The 20,772-nt window shown below is 38.9% G+C and overlaps 1 protein-coding gene across 1 annotated transcript; it reads right to left on the minus strand.

The window, feature by feature from the left end:
• Window positions 1–14,810: 14,810 nt before the first annotated feature.
• Window positions 14,811–16,236, minus strand: LOC103430537 (FCS-Like Zinc finger 5). Its single transcript, XM_008368989.4, has 2 exons — window positions 15,728–16,236; window positions 14,811–15,282 (listed from the first exon to the last, which is right to left on the minus strand). Exons 1-2 carry the CDS (start codon window positions 16,141–16,143, stop codon window positions 15,114–15,116), a joined length of 585 nt encoding a protein of 194 aa, XP_008367211.2. The 5' UTR covers window positions 16,144–16,236; the 3' UTR covers window positions 14,811–15,113.
• Between the last annotated feature and the right edge of the window lie 4,536 nt (window positions 16,237–20,772).

Raw genomic sequence — 20,772 nt, forward strand, 5'->3', positions numbered from 1 at the left:
TTGAAACGTTCAAAGAACCTTGCACACCAAGAAAAGGGATTCAAGAAAATGAAGTGGTTGAAGCATATCAAGAATACATCCAAGAGGCTGTGCATGAGACAATCAAGCCCAAAGCAGTTGAGTTTGATGACACGGGACAAGCCACAACCATCATAGTAAACCTGGCCAAGTTCAAAGTCCCGGAAATGTTCAAAGATGTGGTGTTTGTCATTGAGTTTGTGTCAGAAAAAGAAAGTAAGCCATCTTCTCCAATTTTAATTTTAATTTATACTAACATGTTTCTGATTTTGATGATTCAGGCACCCACTCTTGAATTTAAACCATTGCCGAATCATTTCAAGTATCACCTCCCATTAAAAGATAAATTCCATGCTTTGGAGCCGAGGGGAGTTTAAAGGAAAGATTCATCCGACTGCGGACGTTAAAGCAAGCGCTTATTGGGAGGCAACCCAAGCATTCAACTTACACCCTTATCTTTACTGCTTTCATTTTATTTTGTTTAGTTAGTTGTGTTATTTGGTTGATTTCTGTGAGTTTGTGTTATTTAGTTTAAGTGTGGGGGAAGGTTAAACAAAGTTTTTTTTACATTAATTTACATATTAAAAAAAAAAAACATAAAAGTAAAAATATTTTACAATGATGTGTAAACTAATAGCATTCATTGGTCAGGTGGTGCTTCAGTAGTCGGCAGAGCTTCAGCAGTCGGCGGGGCCACGGAAGGAGGAGGTATCAGAGGTTGATCAGTTGGAGCTTCACTACGATGTGCCGCCCCAGAAGACGAAGGCAGATGCGGTTGGAACAAACCCACAAACCTCTGGTGATCAAGTAAAATCTGACCATCATTTTCCTGCAGCTGGTCAATTTTCCTCTTCATGTTTGTGGCATAATTGTGTGCAAGCTTGTGCAATTGTTTATTTTCATGCTTGAGTCCTCTAATCTCCTCTTTGAGACTCTGTATTTCAGCCACCAACGATTCAACGTGACGGGTTCGAGCAAATAGGCGTTGGGCCATGTTGGACACAGAACCCGCACACTGCACGCTAAGAGCCAGAGACTCCTTAACCGCCAATTCATCAGACCGTCTAGCGAGCAGTCTGTTATCTCTGGGGGTGACAAGGTTCCGGGCCACCACCGCAGCGGTCATGTCATTTTTCATCACCGAATCCCCAACAGTAAGAGGACCAGTAGGGGATATGAAAGATGGGCGCCATATGTTGTCTGGTGAAGGCGGAGCTGCCTCTTCACCAATGTTCAAGTCAAAACGACGATCGGAAAGGCCAGACATTTTCTGAAGGTGTTGAGAAAGAAGAGATCGGACAGATTAAGATTTTGGAAGTTTACAGGAGGGAGTGTTTACAGGAGGGAGCTCAAGTGTGTTGTGGAACAAAATTAACGCCTCTATAAAAAGAAGAAATCAAAGAGGCACTCCTCAGAGTGGCGTCCTCTCGCAAATCGAAGAGTCGGGGCTCCTTTCTCAAAAGCCGGATTCTTTTCTCAAAAGAGACGTTTCATTTCTTAAAAGGGGGCTTGCTCAGAAACCACGAGCCGAACCCCGGATTTCAAAAGATCAATTTGCCTAGACGTGTCGTCACTCGTCACATGCAACTGGCAGCTTTGCGGAAATTACGGGCAGCTTTGTCAGAAAGCGCATAATTTGTACTATTCATCCATCCACCGGCTGCCGACAATGAGTGAGGGAATAGTTCCGGTTGTGAAGAAAAGTCCTATAAGTATTTACCTTCGCCTTCCACAGCAAAGGCACACCCTCTCAGCACTTCTTCATCTCCGAGAATGTATTTCCAACACACCCTCTCGAGTCACTTAGTGTTCCTTATTCCTTGGGGACATGGAGAAATTGCTCTCGAGTACTCGTCTTCCACTGCTGATGTACTTCCAAAGAAGCTGCCACATCTACCTGAAGAACAGATAAGGCAAGCGAAAATGATACCAGCAGCATGTGGAGACAATGTGCAGAAGAAACAAGCAGAGAAGAATGCAGCTTGCACAATCATCCCAGCAGAAGGAGTCTGAGATGAAGAACTAGAGAAGCTGCCACATCTGCTTGAAGAACTCAAGAAGCTTCAACAACATCGCCAAAGAGCAAAGCCTCGCCGTACAATATCATCAAATCATCACTTGCAAGTAAAAAGCTAAGTGTCACCCCGTTCAAGAGGAAAGCTGTGGAAAGTCAACAAGCATGACCAATGATCACTTATTAGTTCTATTCATTGTCTTTTATCGTGATTTTCAATTTTTTTTTACATTTTCTTGCGTTACTTAACTGAATTATTTCTTTTCTTTGCAGGAATTTTTTGTTATTTCCACCCTTGAAGTTGATTGCAGAATTTTAGCTTGGGGGGGTCATCGCTTGGTTTTACTGCAAACTAGGGAAGTTTTCAGTCCAATTGCTTTATTTTGTTTCTTATTATTTATTTATTTTATTTTTATTTTCATTATAGTGTTTTCTGACATTAGGGACAATGTCCAGTTTAAGTTTTGGGGTAAAGAGTATAAAAATGACCAAATTGAAATTTTTTTTGTACCTTCAACTACGAACGAGTTTCATTTGTTTCCATGTTGTTGCTTTTTGTTTTCTTAATTAGTTTTGTTTTCTTTTTTTTTTTTTTAAAAAAAAAAAAAAAATTTAAAAAAAAAAATCGAAAAATTTAAAAATCCAAAAATATTGTCTTGTTTCCCTTATTGTTTTGAATTAGATTTTTGTTAGTTTCCCGACCCAATGATATAATTGGATCAAATTTGAACCATGATCATCAAGAACTTAGTTAACATGTGTTTTGTGAAATTCCTAATTCTCTTGTTAGTTTTGTACATGTTTGATCATCTTTGAAAAACCAATTGCACATAGCCTTGTTGATGTGAAACTAAAGCATGACTTAAAGCTTCATATGTGAATTTAGTGACCATATACATCCTATGTGAGTTTTTGAGCCTATTGAAAGTGTGTGCATTTTTCATACACTCCTATTTTTTTTTCATGTGTGATGAACTTATGTGAGATACATCTCTAGAACTTGCGTAACGATCTTTCGAAATGTTTGTCATTGATTGCATGAACTTGGAAATGATAGAGGCATTAGGTTTACCACTATGGCCCAAATAACCATGTTTCCCAAAGAAAAATGATATCATTAGATTGCCAATTTGAGCCGTGTATGTTGAGCCTTTTATTTCTTATCACCAGATATGTCTACCCTTATACCTGAAACATTTTTCCTTACCCTTTCCAAGCGAGCAATGCGAGATTGTCTTTTGAGAAATGTTTGTGAAGTACTTTGAAGGTGTTTGGCAAAAGAATAAGTGTGGGGGTATTTCATGTTTGTTTTTAGTTATGTGTTTATTAAAAAAAAAAAAAAAAAAAAAAGAGAAAAGAGAAGAAAAGAAAAAGAAAAAGAAAGATTGTATACAAATGAAATAAAAAGTTTTTAAAGTTTCAGTTTAAGGGTGTGGTTGGAGGTGCTAAAAGAATCGTTGGAAAGATTGAGTTCTTATAAATCTAAAGAAAAGAATTGCTTGCAATGTAGCTTGGAACTTGTGTTTACCTATTCTTTCATTTCAATAACCCTCTCCCTAAACCTCATTACATCCAATAAAAGTCCTCTTGATTTAAGCTTTGCAATTATGATTGTGGAGATGAGATCTTTATGCAAGCTTATGGTAGAAATTTCACATTTGATTCTTTGAGCGAAACACATTTAAACTAAACACATGTGTGATTGAGTGTATATCCCGTGAGAAGGTTGCTAGTTTGCATATGATGATTTTAAAAATATAAAAATTTTGAAATTGCATTAGCATGGCTATCTCACACACTACACTTCAAGGATGATTTAAAAATTACTGCTAATACTTGAATAAGGAAGATGAACTTGGATTAGTTCCTTGATGCTAGCTATGGTTCTTGATGATTTGTTTTCTTGAATGAAATTCGATGAGGGTCACATAGAGGGAAGCTAATGTTTTTCTTGTTACTTCTTGTTCTTGTTTTCTTTGTTTTGCTCGAGGACTAGCAAAAGTTAAGTGTGGGGGTATTTGATCGGATCATATTTATATATATTTTTACTTCGAATTCACTCGTCTTTTCTTAGTTAGTTCCTTATATTTTTGAGCTATTTACGTTATTTTTGTGTTTATAGGATTTGTTATGCAAAGAAAATAAAAATAGAACAAGTGAAATTTTATGTAATAACTTCGTCAAAAACTGTCTGTGTAGATCAACTTTTAAATAAAATTAATAAAAGAAATAATAATGATAAATCATGATGATGTTTGAAACATCATCATGATTCATGTTTTATGGTAGGAAGAAAGGCATAACAGAAAATAGAAGAGAGAGACACGGCAGACTGTAAAGGAAAGGTGTGGATGGCATGGAATGAGTGGAGAAACAAAAGAATAAAATTGAAAAACAGAAATTGAATAAAGAAAGAGAGAGGAGTGCGGGAGACAGTGCGCAGAGTGGAAAGAGAGCACTGAGGCAGTGCGGAAAGAATAATGCAGTGGATAGACTTGCGGGGGGGGAGCAGAATAAAAAGCTGCCCTTGGCAGCGTGAGGGGGACGAAGAAACGGGGAGAGATTGACGCGGGGAGAGAGGGAACGCGGAAAGGAAAGAAAAGGGGGGTGTCAGGGAGCACAGCGCCAGGAGGTCAGAGGGAAGATAGAAAAAGAATAGAGAGAGAAGCAGTAGTCCACACTCGGACTGGCGAGCAGCTGGAGGTCAGCGAGAAAGAACGAAGAAAAGGCACAGAAAAACAGAAGGCAGCAAGCTGCCTTCTCTCTCGGTTAAATCTTTCCAAACTTATATTTTATTTCTGTTTCAATAATGTGTAACTAAATTTATTTTGGCTAGAGGTTAATTCAAAGCCATGAATATATTTGTAATATGAATTGATTACCTTCAGTTGTGATTTCTGAGTTGTGATTTAATTTGCTTAACTGCTTGATTGATAACTTATTTTTGTATGTCGATTAAGAATGCATACTTAATTTACATGCATGAATTTGATGCTAGAATATAAGTGAATTTCACCTAATCGTTATGAACTTATATTCACAAGTAGTGAAGGTTGTTATCCACAATCGTGTTAAGTGAATTCTAGGCTGGATTAACATGCGTATTCCATAGTTATGAATGCCTAGTCAATGTTTATGATTTCCGTTGAACTTAATGATCTTTGTTGAATGTCTCTATCATGCGTATCCCATAGTTAGGGACTTTGATGAGGAATAATTTGGTTGTAATGCGTATTCCATTCAATCCAATGAATCTAGGGAAATCTAAGAGTTAATTTAAGCGGACCTAATTAACTTGGAACATTGTCACTCACAATTTATTGAAAGAACAATTGAAAATCAATTTAGGTTGCATATGTGTCATGTGTGGAGAAGAACCCTCTAGCTAGTCCGTCACCTATCCTTTCACCTTAATTTCATGCTTTTGTCAATTCTGTAATTTATTTAAGTTTAATTTACTTCTCGTCAAAACCAAACCCCCCCCATTATTAAATTATATTATTTAGTTAGTTTTCATTGTTGTTAGTCTTTTAATTCAATTTCCGTCCATTTCAGTTCCTAGTGTCTAATTTGATTGTTTTCATTATTTTGAGTCATTCTAAGTGTGTTTCGAGTTATTAGAGTTTTTAGCCTAGTTTAGTGTTCTTGAGTCTTGTTTAATATTTTTAAATTAATTTAGAATAGATTAGCAATCCCTCCTAATCCCCGGCCTAGAACGATACCCTACTTACATCTATACTACAATTGTCAAAAAGAGGGTTTAATTTGTGTATCAAGTAATTTCTCACATCAATGCTCACGGCGAGGTGTTTGCTCTGCTGGCAGCGATGCTCTCTAATGAAGGTGAGGGAGTCCTTTTTATAAAATAAGGGCTCGCTCCTCAATACATGAATAATAGGTGCTCTTTAATGAAAGTGAGGGAGTCTCTTTTATAGAATAAGGGCTCGCTCATCAATACATAAATGATGGGCTAAGGGCTAAGTCCCCCGAGTATTTTTCATAAGGCCTAGTTGAGGCTCAATAAATGGTGTATAGTGTGGTCCCCCAAGTCTTCGGTCAATAGAGTCTCTTGGTTGGAGACTTCAAATTGAATCCATGTATGGGCCAAAGTGGCAGTTGTTCGGAGGCGGGATTTGTATACCCTGCACTGAAGCTTTGTAGGTGAAGCATTGCAAGGGAAGCTTTGAAGTTGGAGCTCTGTAAATGAAGCTTTTGAAGCTAGAGCTCTGTAAATGAAGCTTTTGAAGCTAGTGCTTTTGTAAATGAAGCTTTTGAAGCTAGAGCTCTGTAAATGAAGCTTTTGAAGCTAGAGCTCTGTAAATGAAGCTTTTAAAGCTAGAGCTCTGTAAATGAAACTTTTGAAGCTAGAGCTTTGTAAATGAAGCTTTTGAAGTTGATTGACATGAGTAATGCTCATGAATGTTTATGTTGATTGACATGAGTGATGCTCATGGATGTTGTCATGAGTGATGCTCATGAATGTTGACATGAGAGTGATGCTCATGAATGTTTATGTATGATTGATTTGAGTGATCCTCATGAATGTTTATGTAAGATTGATATGAGTGATGCTCATGAATGTTTATGTATGATTGACATGAGTAATGCTCATGTATAATTTGAAGTACTGGGCGTACTTTTGATCACTTGGTTAGTGGTAATAGCGGCAGGTTGCCGAATAATTTTGGAGTACTGGGCGTACTTTTGATTACCTGGTTGGTGCTATTTTAGGCTTATGGGCCTTCGCCCTCCACAACATGCCGACCCATTTATTTTGGGCTTTGCCGTGTTTTTTTTTTTTTTTACTATTACCCTCTGATGGGGTTTATACAGATGTCTCCGAAAGATAGGAAAAATAAATTACATCATACAAAAAATAAATCTGACTCTCTGCTCAATGGGTCACGCCCATAATTCTCTTTTCTGCATGCCATCACCACCGCAATTATGTTTTTTTTTTTTTATATCTTCTTTTGCTTTATGCTTTTCTTTAAAATGATAGCTGCTTTGGACAGCCTTTCCGACATCACCCATTTGCTTCTCTGGCTTTCAAAAAATAGGAACATGCATCATTTGGTAGTCGACAAAAGTAAAAGTATAATCCTTTCCTTTCTCTTTTAGCTTTTGCTTTTGTTTCTGTTTCTCACTTTTCTCTTTTCTTTTTATTTTCTCGATCTGCTCAGTGCTCCCTCCGTTTGAACTTTGCACTTTACGAGTGGATTGCCATGAACCATCAGATTACACCCATCACATAAGATAATTGGATCTGATGGATTTCCATCTGGGCTCAGCACAAACAATCCCATCATCAACATCATTTTCTTCTTCATTGCACTACCCATCGAATCTTAAAGCTTTTGGAGCAACAACACGCCTCTGTGTGTGTGCCATGAATGTATAGGAGAATTGATGATGCCCAAAATCAAGTCATGCAGGTTCCTCACAAAGAATGAACAGAAGCGTACCACCATAATCAATAAAGGCTAGAGTTGATTCACTCTGTAAAGTAGACCCCAGGAGGTATGTACAGAAGCGTACCACCTCTCCTCTCCAAACCTTGGTGTTTAGCCTAACGCCGTCGCCGACATCGCCAAAATCCACTATCGAAATATTGTCGTTTTGCTACCTCATGGGCATTATCCCGGAGCAAGTCACCAGGTTCGCCGCGGAGAGCGAGAAGTAACTGAGGTAGATGAGAAGTGAATGGGAAGGCCAGAAGGAACCCATTTCTAGTAATTTCGAGCAATTGCGTGATTAAGATAAGCTCCAACGAGAAGGTTCCAACAGTTGAATTTTTTGTTGAGATGCGAAATGGGGTTCGCATTAATTAACCGAAAGCAAGAAACCTGCGGTTGAAGATTTTACTGGGGAGTGGTTGTGGATTTTGAGAAGCTGATCTAACGGCTGAGAAGAGTCGTGAGGGTGGTGGGAATTCAGAATCGGAGGATTCTGGAGCAGTGTTTTTTGTCTGTGAGTGATTGTCCAAATTGTCACCGCCAACTCTTCCCCTCCTCAGCCATAAATCATGCTTCAAACTACACAACCAGGATTCCAGTCCCGTAGCTCCGAGCAGGTCACCTCTCCGACGCCAAAATTGAAGAGATCGTCAAGTCGTCGAACAGCCGAAGTCTTGTGCACTATCCCGATGATAAAAAATGAAGCTTTTGAAGAATAAGGGACTAAACACGCCTGCTTTCCATGGAGCAGACCCCGTGTTTCATGCTCTTTATGATTGGGCTGGTCTACTGCAAATTGGGCGAGTGTGATGATCTAGTCATCCTTGTGGGCACCCATGTAAATGTTAGTGTCACCACATGGCAGTGGTGCACTAAACTGCAGATCTTCCATCGAATAATGTAATCTTCCTCCGCCTTCGCCGTCGGCACGATCGTCGTTGTCATCGAAGAATCTAGGTCGTTTATCTAAATATGCATGTTGTGGCGGCATGTGATGGGTGAACTAACTGAGCAGAGACCGAGAGAGAAATCTGGTTTCTCAACTGCTTCTCGCTCCTGTGAGCTTCTAGAGAAAGGGAGAGAGAGATCTGGTCTTGATGCATCCTGTGAGCTTCTTAGCTGCTTCAACATCGTAAGTTTCAATTTCAACAGGAATGGAGCCACCGCGCTCCCCGGAGAGTTGATGGAGCAGGGACCAGTCAACGTGGGCAACATGGTCGACGAGGGCGGAAGCCTGTAGTCCCAATACTAGAAGAGCCTTTCGTGCGGTGGGGTTGGCTGTGGTGAAGGGAAAGAAGAAATGAAGAACCTTTTCGTCATAGGAACGACGAAAGGCAGCCTCGTCGGCAGCACAAAAGATGATGGTAGCGGCGCTCTCGCACACATCACAAAGCATTCACATACTGTATTCCCACTTATTCTCATATACTCATCCGTCCTTCCTCCTGCAGAAAGCCATTCCACTTTCTCGTCTTTTCCCACTCTTGCCAACCAATGACATGGGTTTTTTGTTTAGTTTCTATGTGTTTTCCAGAGAGATAGAGAGGAGTGATGGTGTTTTGTTTGAAAAAGTGAAAGGGATCAGAAGCAAGAGAGGGATCGAAGGAGTTTTGGTTGTCCCTTGGGTTTTTGCAAATCCACGGCGAAGGTGAAAAATTGAGAGAGAACGGACATAGCTTTTCATGTCTCTATGCTTCATCATTATGTCTCAGATCTTTCTCATGTGATACCTCCTCAACTTCTGGAAATTAATTCAGATTTGACTTATGATGAGGAGCCAATGACTATTTTGGATTGGAAAGATAAGGTTATGAGAAATAAGACAGTGCGCCTAGTGAAGGTTTTGTGGAGAAACCATTCGGTGGAGGAAGCCACTTGGGAGACAGAGGACCGGATGAGAGAGATGTATCCACGCTTATTTTATGGTTATTAGTGGATGTATTGTTGTGCATAAATTTCGAGGATGAAATTTCCTTAAGGGGGTAGATTGTGACAAACCGTCTCGAAATATTATATTTTTAGGTGTGAAGTGTCAAATATGCCCTTGAGCATTTGTGGTGTTGTGTGGTTTAAATTTTGGATTTGGACCAATTCGTTAAGTCCCTAATATTTTGGGACCAATTAGAACTAAGGGACTTAAGGTTTTGTGTTGGTTGGTGACCCAACTAGGACCACACGCACACACCACACGTGCATACTCAGATCTCTCTCTCATTCATTTCGAATTTTCTGCAAATTTCGTATAGTGTACGGACAAACCTTGGATCAAGCATTTCATGCATGGATCGAAGGTTTGAAGGGTGGTTTTGAACTCCTAGCAAGCCCAGGAATCCAACCATACCCTTGGTTGAACTCAAAACCTTCGAAAACCCAAAAACCAAGACCCTCTAATTCGAAGTATTGTTCATGCACACGTAAATGTGGAGTTTTTAGAAGATTGTAAGGTTATAGGAAGCTTTAGATCATCTTCACGAAGCTCAAAGAAGAAAAATGAAGTGATTTGGACGTTGGGAAGTTGAGTTTCGATGAGTTGCAGGTTTAACCGGATTATCAAGGGATTTTCCGATAAGTTCCGTCGGTTTTAGGACTTTTGAAAGGTAAGGTTTTGTTCTACTTGTCTTAAGCTTCATTTTGGTATAAAATTCGTGAAATTTGGTTGAGAAATGAATAAGGTATTAAGGTTTTTCGAATTTGTAGTTTTCGACAACCGGCGATTCGTCGAAGAAGAAAGGAGAATATTCCATCGATATTGACGGAATATTCCTAACGGCAGCTAACTGCGTCAGGTTAGTTTTAACGGAATATTCTAATTTTTAGCCGAATATTCCCTAACGGTGGTTAAGGATTCCGTCAGGGTTGGTCGCGTGTGGAGACACTTCTGGCCGTGCCTTGGCCGACACATGGGACATCGGAAAGTTTTTCTAAAAATATGGGGATGTTCCTGAGGTTGAGTAGATCATGATGGTATATTCAAATACCCCATTTGAGCAATGTGTGAGAAGTTATTACCTAGTTTTGTATATGTGCTTTAAATAACGTTTATTCAGTTATTTCGCATATAGGGGAGACCTATCATGAGGACGAGCGCCATGAATTAAGGCTCGGGGGCTACGAACCTTCAACATACTAGTGAGTGGGCTTTTGATTTTCTGTATATACCTATATACTTGAGATTCTTCCTAGAAAATGAATTTAAATAAATATATGTTTTGGAAATGCCATGTAAGTATCTATCTATTTTAATTATGCATTAGTAGTTGCATACATTCATGATTGGTGTGGTAGACGCACAGGTAATGCCAGGTAAGTTCATAAATCAAAGGTATGAGATTGTTTCGATTATGTGAGATATGTTGTAATGTATTGAGAGCTCATAAACCTACCTCCCGGTGTTAGTGCTCCCGCCTAAAGTTAGGGCAAAGTCCTTCACGTGATGTTCACCTCCCGCAATATATGCTCACATTGAATCCAAGTTAGCTGCACAGGCTTGTCGTGCATACCACTTTTGGTGGTTTCGACTCGTAGGTGACCCGCGATCATTCGCACAGCCTTCACGTGATCGTAGCACTAGAGCATATTTATTTTGCACCTAGTCTAGTCGTACAGGCCACTTAAGGTGGTTCCAACTCATGTGCAGGAAATGGATTTGATTTGATATGATGGAGGTTGGTTATGAGCTATATGCTCAGCAATGCAGTTTGAGTTAGAGAGATTTTGCTGATGCGATATTTGATATTTATATATTTTGCCTGGTTAACCTATTACATTGCATTGAGATGCTTGGGCATGGCATACTTATGAATATTGTTTTTCTGAGCATGGTTTTGAGATATGTATATATATTATATTTTTCTGGGGAAATTATATAGGTTTTACGGCGAGGGGTTAGAACTTTTGAGAAATAAAATGATTTTGAAAAGCTTTGTTTTTGCCCACTCACACTTTTTGTTTTGTGCCCCTCCAGGTTTTGAGTAGAAGTGCTTTGGTGGATCACGAGGATTCTGATGGGGTTCTGACAGAACATCACCATGTAGGATGACCCTTGGGTGTTGTATTCTTAGTACTTATCTTGCTTGATTGCACTTAGACTATTTATGCTCTGGTTGTGTATTTCACACTTAATTTCACACTAGCACTCTATCTTAACTAGTTATGCTAGTAGTTTGGTTTTATTCCTTCACAATTCCCTTATATCTCTATTGCTTCCGCACTGTGCACATGGTTACGTTACTTCCACGTGACGGCCAACGTGCCCTGAATTAGGTCGGGGTGTGTCATTTCGAAGCTAACCCTTTCATGAAAGTTGTAAAGCTTGTCACTATGAGTGATTGTATATTTTTTTTTACATTTTTTACACTTCTACAATAATTATTATTAATTTTGCCCTCAAATAAAAAACATTATTCATGCGGGTTTGGAGGATTTTTAGAATCTAAACGATAATGTAAGTGTAACCATTATCTACTAGTGGAGGAATGATGATGAATCATGAGTGTTTATATATTCTTTCACATTTTTCATACTTGTATGTATGTCTTCTTAGTTATTGCCTATACAAATACTATACTAATTTATTGGGTAAATTACATAGTAGCCCCTCAGGTTTGAGGTCTATTGCAATATTATACAACATCTTTAAAACATTTCACTTTCATACCTCAAATACTATTTGATTTCAATTTCATACAACCGTTACATTTTCCATCCATGGATCTGTTAAATGTTGACGTGGCTGCCACATATATGCCATGTGGCAAATAAAATAATTTTGTAATTTTAAAAAAAAAACCTGAAATTGGAAGAAGAAGAAGAAAAAAAAACAAAAAAAGGGACCGAACCCCTGCAACCTAGAAGAAGAAAAAAAAAAAGAACCAACCCCCTGCAACCCAGAAGAAGAAGGAGGAAGAAGAAGAAGAGAAGAAGAAATAGGAGGAGGAGGAAGAAGAAGAAGAAGAAGAAGAAAATAAATAAATAAATAAAGGGACCGAACCCAGAAGAAGAAGGAGGAAGAAGAAGGAGAGAAGAAGAAAGAGGAGGAGGAGGAGGAAGAAGAAGAAGAGAAGAAGAAAAAAAAAAAAAAAGGAACGTACCCCCTGCAACCTAGGAACGTACCCCCTGCAACCTAGAAGAAGAAGGAGGAAGATGAGGAAGAAGAAGAAGAAGAAGAAGAAGAAGAAGAAGAAGAAGAAGAAGAAGAAGAAGAAGAAGAAGAAGAAGAAGAAGAAGAAGAAGAAGAAGAAGAAGAAGGGACCGAACCTAGAAGAAGAAGGAGGAAGAAGAAGAAGAGAGGAGGAAGAAAAAGAAGAAGAAGAAGAAGAAGAAGAAAAAAAAAATAAATAAATGATCGAACCCCCTGCAACCCAGAAGAAGAAGGAGAAGAAGAAGAAGAAGAAGAAGAAGAAGAAGAAGAAGAAGAAGAAGAAGAAGAAGAAGAAGAAGAAGAAGAAGAAGAAGAAGAAGAAGAAGAAGAAGAAGAAGAAGAAGAAGAAGAAGAAGAAGAAGAAGAAGAAGAAGAAGAAGAAGAAGAAGAAGAAGAAGAAGAAGAAGAAGAAGAAGAAGAAGAAGAAGAAGAAGAAGAAGAAGAAGAAGAAGAAGAAGAAGAAGAAGAAGAAGAAGAAGAAGAAGAAGAAGAAGAAGAAGAAGAAGAAGAAGAAGAAGAAGAAGAAGAAGAAGAGGAAGAAGAAGAAGAGAAGAAGAAGAAGAAGAAGAAGAAGAAGAAGAAGAAGAAGAAGAAGAAGAAGAAGAAGAAGAAGAAGAAGGGACCGAACCTAGAAGAAGAAGGAGGAAGAAGAAGAAGAGAGGAGGAAGAAAAAGAAGAAGAAGAAGAAGAAGAAGAAAAAAAAAATAAATAAATGATCGAACCCCCTGCAACCCAGAAGAAGAAGGAGGAAGAAGAAGAAGAGAAGAAGGAGGAGGAAGAGGAAGAAGAAGAAGAAGAAAAAAAAAAAAAGGGACCGAACCCAGAAGAAGAAGAAGAAAGAGAAAAAAAAAATGATATGTGGCAGACAGGGTTTTTAAAAAAAAATTAAAAAATTATTTTATTTGTCACGTGGTAGACATTTGGCAGCCACATGGCATATATGTGGCAACCATGTCAGCATTTAACAGATCCATGGATGGAAAATGTAACGGTTGTATGAAATTGAAATAAAATAGTACTTGAGGTAAAGCGAAATGTTTTAAAGATGTTGTATAAGATTGCAATAGACCTCAAACCTGAGGGGCTACTATGTAATTTACCCTAATTTATTTTAATTCTGGACAACAACATGTTAAATAAAATTTATCCTAGTAATAATAATAAAGAACTCTCATAATAAAAATAAATTATAATACAAAACTATATATTTAATATAGAATATATTGTATATATTAATATGGCTATTGTATTTTATTATAAATCTTTTGATAATTAAACTTTAAAATTATCAAAATAATTTTTTTCTTAACGGGTCGAAACAGGTTTTCCACGTGTTACCCGCGTGTATACCCGTTAAAAACCCATTATTAATTGGTTCTTAACGGGTCACCCGATAATGACCTGATTAGTTATCATATTGACCCGAAACCCGTTATTTTTGTGTCGTTTTCATGTCATGTCACCGTGTCTTGTCAAAAACTATCGGGTCTAATATGTATGCACATGGATGATGTGAAAAGAGAAGCCTAATTAAGGTCTGAAAATTATAGAGGAGGGGCAATTTCATTTCTGGAATGGCATTTTCTTGACCGGAGACAAAAAAGTCTTTCGTAACGCATTAATATAGGTATAATTGGGGTGGGGAAGAGGAGAGGAGGGTGCTTGGACATCAGAAAGCAACCCCCCCAACTCAATCGGCAGAAATTATAAAAACCCGAATTCAAGGAAACCTACAACTAGAGTACCAATCTTATAATAGTGCTCAAAATGCTTTTCTTTAGATTGAAACTATGTCATAAATCATAATTAACTTAAACAAATTAATTTGTTGCATATACTTAACTATGCTATGAGAACCATGCATATACAACTATATGCACTGGAGTATAATATAATTGGATCATTGATTTCTCGACTATTAGATCATTGGCCGCACATCCGGCTTTCCATTGCTCAGGCATCTAGCCTTCCATTGCTTTGGTAGAATTTGGCATATTCAATTTGCGATTAATAAGAAGAACTTGTCATTGTTGGCTGTGGTGCTAGTTAGCCATGTCCAATGTACATTATTTGCCTGTACGTGCTGACTTTTGCTCATTTACATAGTACAAAATAATGTTCAATTATTAGTGTTTCATTTTTTATTAGTAACCTTTTTATACGTCGAATTTGGGATACAACATTGGAAAGAAATATATCACTCTTAAAGTCAAATATAATGTAGAAAGTTTATTAATACAAGGCTCACAAGTCAGAATATCTAAGAAATTAAATTGCAATGTTTTAAGAGCATTGGCCAAAGTCCACTTGCAGGATCCATAAAACAAATGCACTCGCAGACCTTTTTTACAATTAATTTTATATGATACAACATCTAGCAGCAACACAAACCTGCAGTAGTACTAATATGTAAACAACGTTAATGGGGGCATGCAATTGAGGAGAATGATGGATCGTCTTCAGCCCTTGGGCTATGTTTGTTTAATCAAGCAGCCGCCACGGTCTGGCTTTTGCCGGAGGAGGTCTTGGAGGTGGATCGTGACGACGCATGGTGGTCCTCTTTCTTTGAGGACACAGCTTTACACTTCTCTATTCTCTCATCCTGCTTAATCTGTTGCTCTCTACATTCTAGACTACAAAACGCTGTGTCTCCCCTGCACAAAATTTTCAGTTCAATTATCAGAAAATCAAATAACGAAAGACATAGTATATAATTTTTTTCATATTTTATATTGGAGAGTCCGAACTCTATACCTAGCATACTCTTACCAATTACAATCCCCACCGTCACCACAGGGCATTCAAAATCCAATTTTGTTTTCTCCACGCCTCATCATTTAAAATCCCGGAAAATAAAAAGTACTATTTTTTTCGAATGTCAATAACAGCTTCATAATATACTTCTATGGCTGGAAATCTGACAGTACCCTCTTGAAATCCCAGAAGAAAACAAAAGGGAAGAGAATGAAAATCCAAAAATCAAAGAGAAACAGAGGAATAAAAGGATGAAAATATAACAAATAATTCCAACAAGGGTGAAATAATTAAACTAAACAATAATATTATATGATGGAATTCTAGCTAGGATTAAATTATTACCTATACATATAGATGTCGCGGCCTGAAGCGAGCTGGCGTTTGCAGAGGCCACACGTGCGAAGGAAGTGAGCGGTCTCCACAACATCTTGAGAAGCCGAGTTCCTTCTTCTGTGGTTGTTTCTGGGTGACAACATGGTCAAGAAACGGTGCTCTTCATAGTTCCCTAAGCTGATGTTGTTCATGTTCATCTTTTCTATATTATAATTAGAATTATGATTATTGTTAATCACAGGACAAGGTTCTTGTGGGCCCACCACCGTTGCTGCAACTGCAACTGCATGCTCATCGTTGATGGCGGAGGGGTTTTGGAGATCATAAGTCGGTTCCTGGCCTTCCACGTCCGTCAGATCAATGGTGATCCCAGTCATGCTTGCTGTTCTCTTCATCGGAGGGCGTGGACGCTTCCCTAACAACATTTCTTAAGTAATATAATTTTCTTCCGAATGCTTCTTCAGCCTTGAGAGGGAAAGAGAGAAGACTAAATGATAATGGGGAAGGGAAGGGAGTGAGAATGAAAGGTGGGGAAGGAAGATAAATGAGATGGGGAAGGGTGAGAGTGAATCTGGACCGTTGATGGAGACCACTGAGTACAACAAGAACTCCACGTTAGCATAACTAATGCTCCCTCTCTTTCTCTTTTGTTTGTCTCTTTACTTTATTGTTTGCTTTTCCTTTATTTTCTTATATTTGGATTTTAAATAGAGAACTTTAACGAAAAACTTCTGTTACTGTTCACTTTAATGAAAAATCACATTTTTACACTAAAAAGTCAATCTTGGTACTATTCACTTTACCCTTTATTTTGTCCTTATCGTTAAAACTCAAAATTTTCAAGCCATTTTAATTAGTTTTCATTTTTAAATAAGGTTTTCTTTTTATTGATTTTCTTTAGGCATATATGGGGGCGGGCACGAACCAGAGCAGGCCGGAACAATATTTGGAGGGATCAGACAGGATACTTTTTAAAATGTAACGGAGATGGGCGGGTAAAGAAATTCAGAGTTTTGGAACCAGACCTAACCCAGCCCGTTTAAAACAGGACGGGCTAGGCCGAGTCCACAAGTCCAATTACATATATATTTTTTCCCTCTTAATTGAATGCAGCAACCGTCCTTACATTGGCTATGGACTCCCCAACTAGTTGCGCAACCTTGGCATGTGTAGCTTTAGGGTCTCCTGAGAAACCCATCATGAACAATTTATGTTACATATGCAACAAAAGAGCTAGTAAGTTACATGACTATGTCAATAGATAATATATCTAGGAAAAGAGTACAACATGCCTCAATTTTCACCATAAAGTGTTCCCTCAATTAAATGTCCAAATGTGGCGGGGTAAGTGGAAGCTGATGGCCAAAAATGCAGGTGAGGTCCTCGCCGTGGAGGATGGAGACGAAAAGGATGATGGTGAGGAAGAAGAAAAGGTAAGGAGAAAGTCAAGCCTTGCAGTAGATGGCAGAGGCGGAAGATGATACTTGATTAAAAGTTAAACAAAAAACACAAAGAAATTCATAAAGTTTGAGTCTTTTCCTAGAGAAAATAAAATCCCAGTTAATAAATTCGGAATGTTCAAGATTTGATTAAAAGTTTAAAAACCAGAAAATTTATTAAGTTACCCTAATTTAGGGAGGAGACAAGATGATGGTGGGGAGAGCTTGAGTCTGGGGTAGCAGAAGATGCAAAACTTTTAGGATTTCATGAGGAGGGCTTGAGTCTGCGATGGCGAAAGACATGAAACTATGAGGCCTTCACGATAAAGGCCTGAGTCTGTGGCGATGAAAGACTCGGAACTCAGGGATCTGGAAAGCAAGACTGGGCAAGAAACGGGAATGAAGGTGGAGTGGCGGGTGAGTTTCAAGCTTAGATTGCTCATACAGTTTGATACTTTGATAATTTTCAACTAAGGAGGAAGTGCATGAGAGAGAGATAAAGTGTCGTGGATGGTGGAGAAGAAGACAATGGAGAAGAAGGGCTAGGGACCCGTTTCCTCATATAGTGGATGCAATGGAGATGGAAAGTCTAGAAAACACTCAGTTGGGATGGGGAGAAACGATTCGGGCTGAGGGCCTGTATCCTCAGATTTTGAGACCCACCCCACCCTGCCTTGTTTTATATTTACAATTTTTTTATCGCCTCCTTACTGCAAGAACTTAACCTAATCTGCGAATCCTGGGCCCGTTTGCCCATCTTACCTGTCAAGTCTCCCTTCAATTGTACTTAAGAAATTAAATTAGTCATGTAGCATGAAATCAACGAAACTAAGTGCTCATGGAATAATATTAAAAATACCATTTTAGTGGACAATATTGTACAAGTTCATTAATATATGCATTGTGGGACCATGATTTTCTAGAGCCGGAGTGAGGTTGATTTATAAGTCTGGTCATGGACTCAACAGCGTCAAGCGAAGATGTATCAAATGGAGCAGTGATGCCACCACCACCCTGTTTCGAGGCTATAGGCAAAGTCTAAACGACTCCGTTGGATGAACATGCTTGTTCCTCAAGATACGCAATCTTATCCGTATATGGACTCAATCAGATCCTTATAAACCTTGGAGTTCCTACAATCTAGGAATTGTCCAATCTCAATACTCTAATTCTCAAGCTGAAAGCCACTTTAACTTCGTGGACATGGAAAAACACATGAAGAACCTAGAGAATTCGAGTGGGATAACCCCATAAACCCAAATCTGAGTTTTCGATTTTGGGAATATATGTACCATAACCCTTGAAGGGGAGCCTATAAAGTACCCCACTACTCTGGCCATGGTAAATATCACCAGATCAAGCAGGAATCCACTGTTCAACGGACAAATCGCTAATGTTGCTTCTAGAATTAGGCCCCCCAGGCACCTTAAGACCCATCTCAAGCCAGCGATACCAAGAACTGAGCCTCGTCGCCTCAAGTTCAACAAGTCAGATCCTTTTGAAGAGCTGGCCTGACGAGGAACAGCTAGAGAAAGTCACATTTGTACCTCCATCAGGCCCACAGTCCAGATCAGAAGCCCATTTTCAATGGCCATTGGATCCATGCCACTGTGAGAAAAATTCAGAATCCCACTTTCAATGGCCATTGAATCATGCACCCGCCAGACAAATTCTTTCAGCATAGGTTATGACCCAGATTATCACATCATGGACTATTGGAATACCATGACCCTTTGCAACAACAACGATGCTTGGATATGCAAGATGTTCTCGTCCTTTTTGGAAGGACCCGCGATGAGGTGGTTTTCCAAACTACCAACTAGATCTATCGACTACTTTGAGACCTTGGTCGACCTCTTCACAAATACCTACCCGGTGTGCCATGATGTGCGCAAACATCATGAATCCATGTTCAGAATAGAACCTTAATGCAAGGATGAGAGCCTCATGACCTCTTTAAAACTCTTCCGCACAAAATTGGCAGAGGTAAAGAAACTAAATGACAGACTGGCTAACATGATGTTCAAGCAGAGTCCTTATGTCCATTCACCCATTTCGCATAAGCTAAATAAAGGAAAGTACGACTACGCCACCTTAGCAGCATGCTTCGATATCGTAGATGATCTCACATATTAGAATGAGAAAACTAGGAGGACAGCAGTAGAATCAGACATCCCAAAGAAGATTGAAAGGAGAAGGAACGACATGGATACTTTTCCCTCTTGCCTATGTCAAACGGCTAAGGGAGGACGATGAGACAAACAAGCCCCAACCAAGCTTATGTAGTACACCACTTTGAACGCTATCATCAACATCCACCAAAGTATAAAAGAGAACCCATTCATGTGAAGCCCAAAACCATTCCCGAAGCACATAGTGAAGAAAAATATGAATGAGTATTGCTCCTTCCACAAGAGCACTGGTCATGCTACTAAGGGTCAAAGGTTGTCGCATGTTAAGGTATCACATTGAAGAACTGCTAGATCAAGGGCATTGCTGGGATTTTGCCAAAGATAAGGCAAGGTAAAAAAGCTTAATCGAACCTAAAGATAGGGACTGGTATGACAAGCATACTGATGATGAAGGTCACCGCTCAACGAAGAAGCCTAACATAAACTGCAATTATGGAGGACAAGGAACCTTGAGGAATAAGAAGGCAATTAAGTGGACCACAAGAAATATGATCTTTATCACACTGAGATGGACTTCTCGTCAACGCCTCCAGATAGAATAGAAAAGGTACCATCCAAACTACACGTGATTTGATTCCCTTCCCAGGATATGTAGGCAATCCGTTCCGGACCCAATTGCTACGCAACCGTCTATGCGAAAACAAGTCCATGGATAACTCATATCCTCACATCCTATCATAAGCTTATCGTTAAAAGCGATCCCTAATGTAAATTTACATTATATCATCTTTTCATAGAACTACACTAGTGATTTGATTCTCCTTTGTTAGAGATATGTAGGCAATCCTTCTTCGATTCAATCATACCCCCTTATCAATCAAACCATTTTCATTCGTCAATAAGGAAGCTATAAAGTTTATCAATTTTATGTATGTTTCTTTCTTTTTTCTTTTTTGGTGATCCAGGAAATATCTCACTCATTCGAACAAAGCATAAACTTTGAAAACTTTACATGACTATAAGTCCAAAAATTCACAAACATTGTTAGAAGAGTTTCCCTTCGCCCATCCCATATGATACGGTTAACAGCTTAGGAAACTCGAACAATAATAAGTGCGGTCACGATTTGTAGGCTACGGGCATGAGCATGGGCACATGAGGCCCTGACCCAGAAGTTCAGTGCACCATCAGGCTTCCGGAAAGTTCATTCAACCAGTGAGGTTGCAGGTCGTAACATTCAAACCTGGGCTCTATGTCATTCAAGGGAATAATAAAAAAGGCAATCTGGAAATCATACGAGGATGGCTCTAAACTCCGACCCCAGGTACGACTGTTTCTATCTCAGAACAACTTACTAAGCCAAGCATGTTTTGTAACACCATGTGTTAGTAGGTTCAAATGGGGCATTTAGACTAAGTAATCCCCACGAGGAATTTTTATTCCAACAAAGCTCCGATCGAAAACGCTAAGTTCCTACACATAT

This window comes from Malus domestica, chromosome 01, assembly GCF_042453785.1.
Source record: "Malus domestica chromosome 01, GDT2T_hap1".
Lineage (NCBI taxonomy): Eukaryota > Viridiplantae > Streptophyta > Magnoliopsida > Rosales > Rosaceae > Malus > Malus domestica.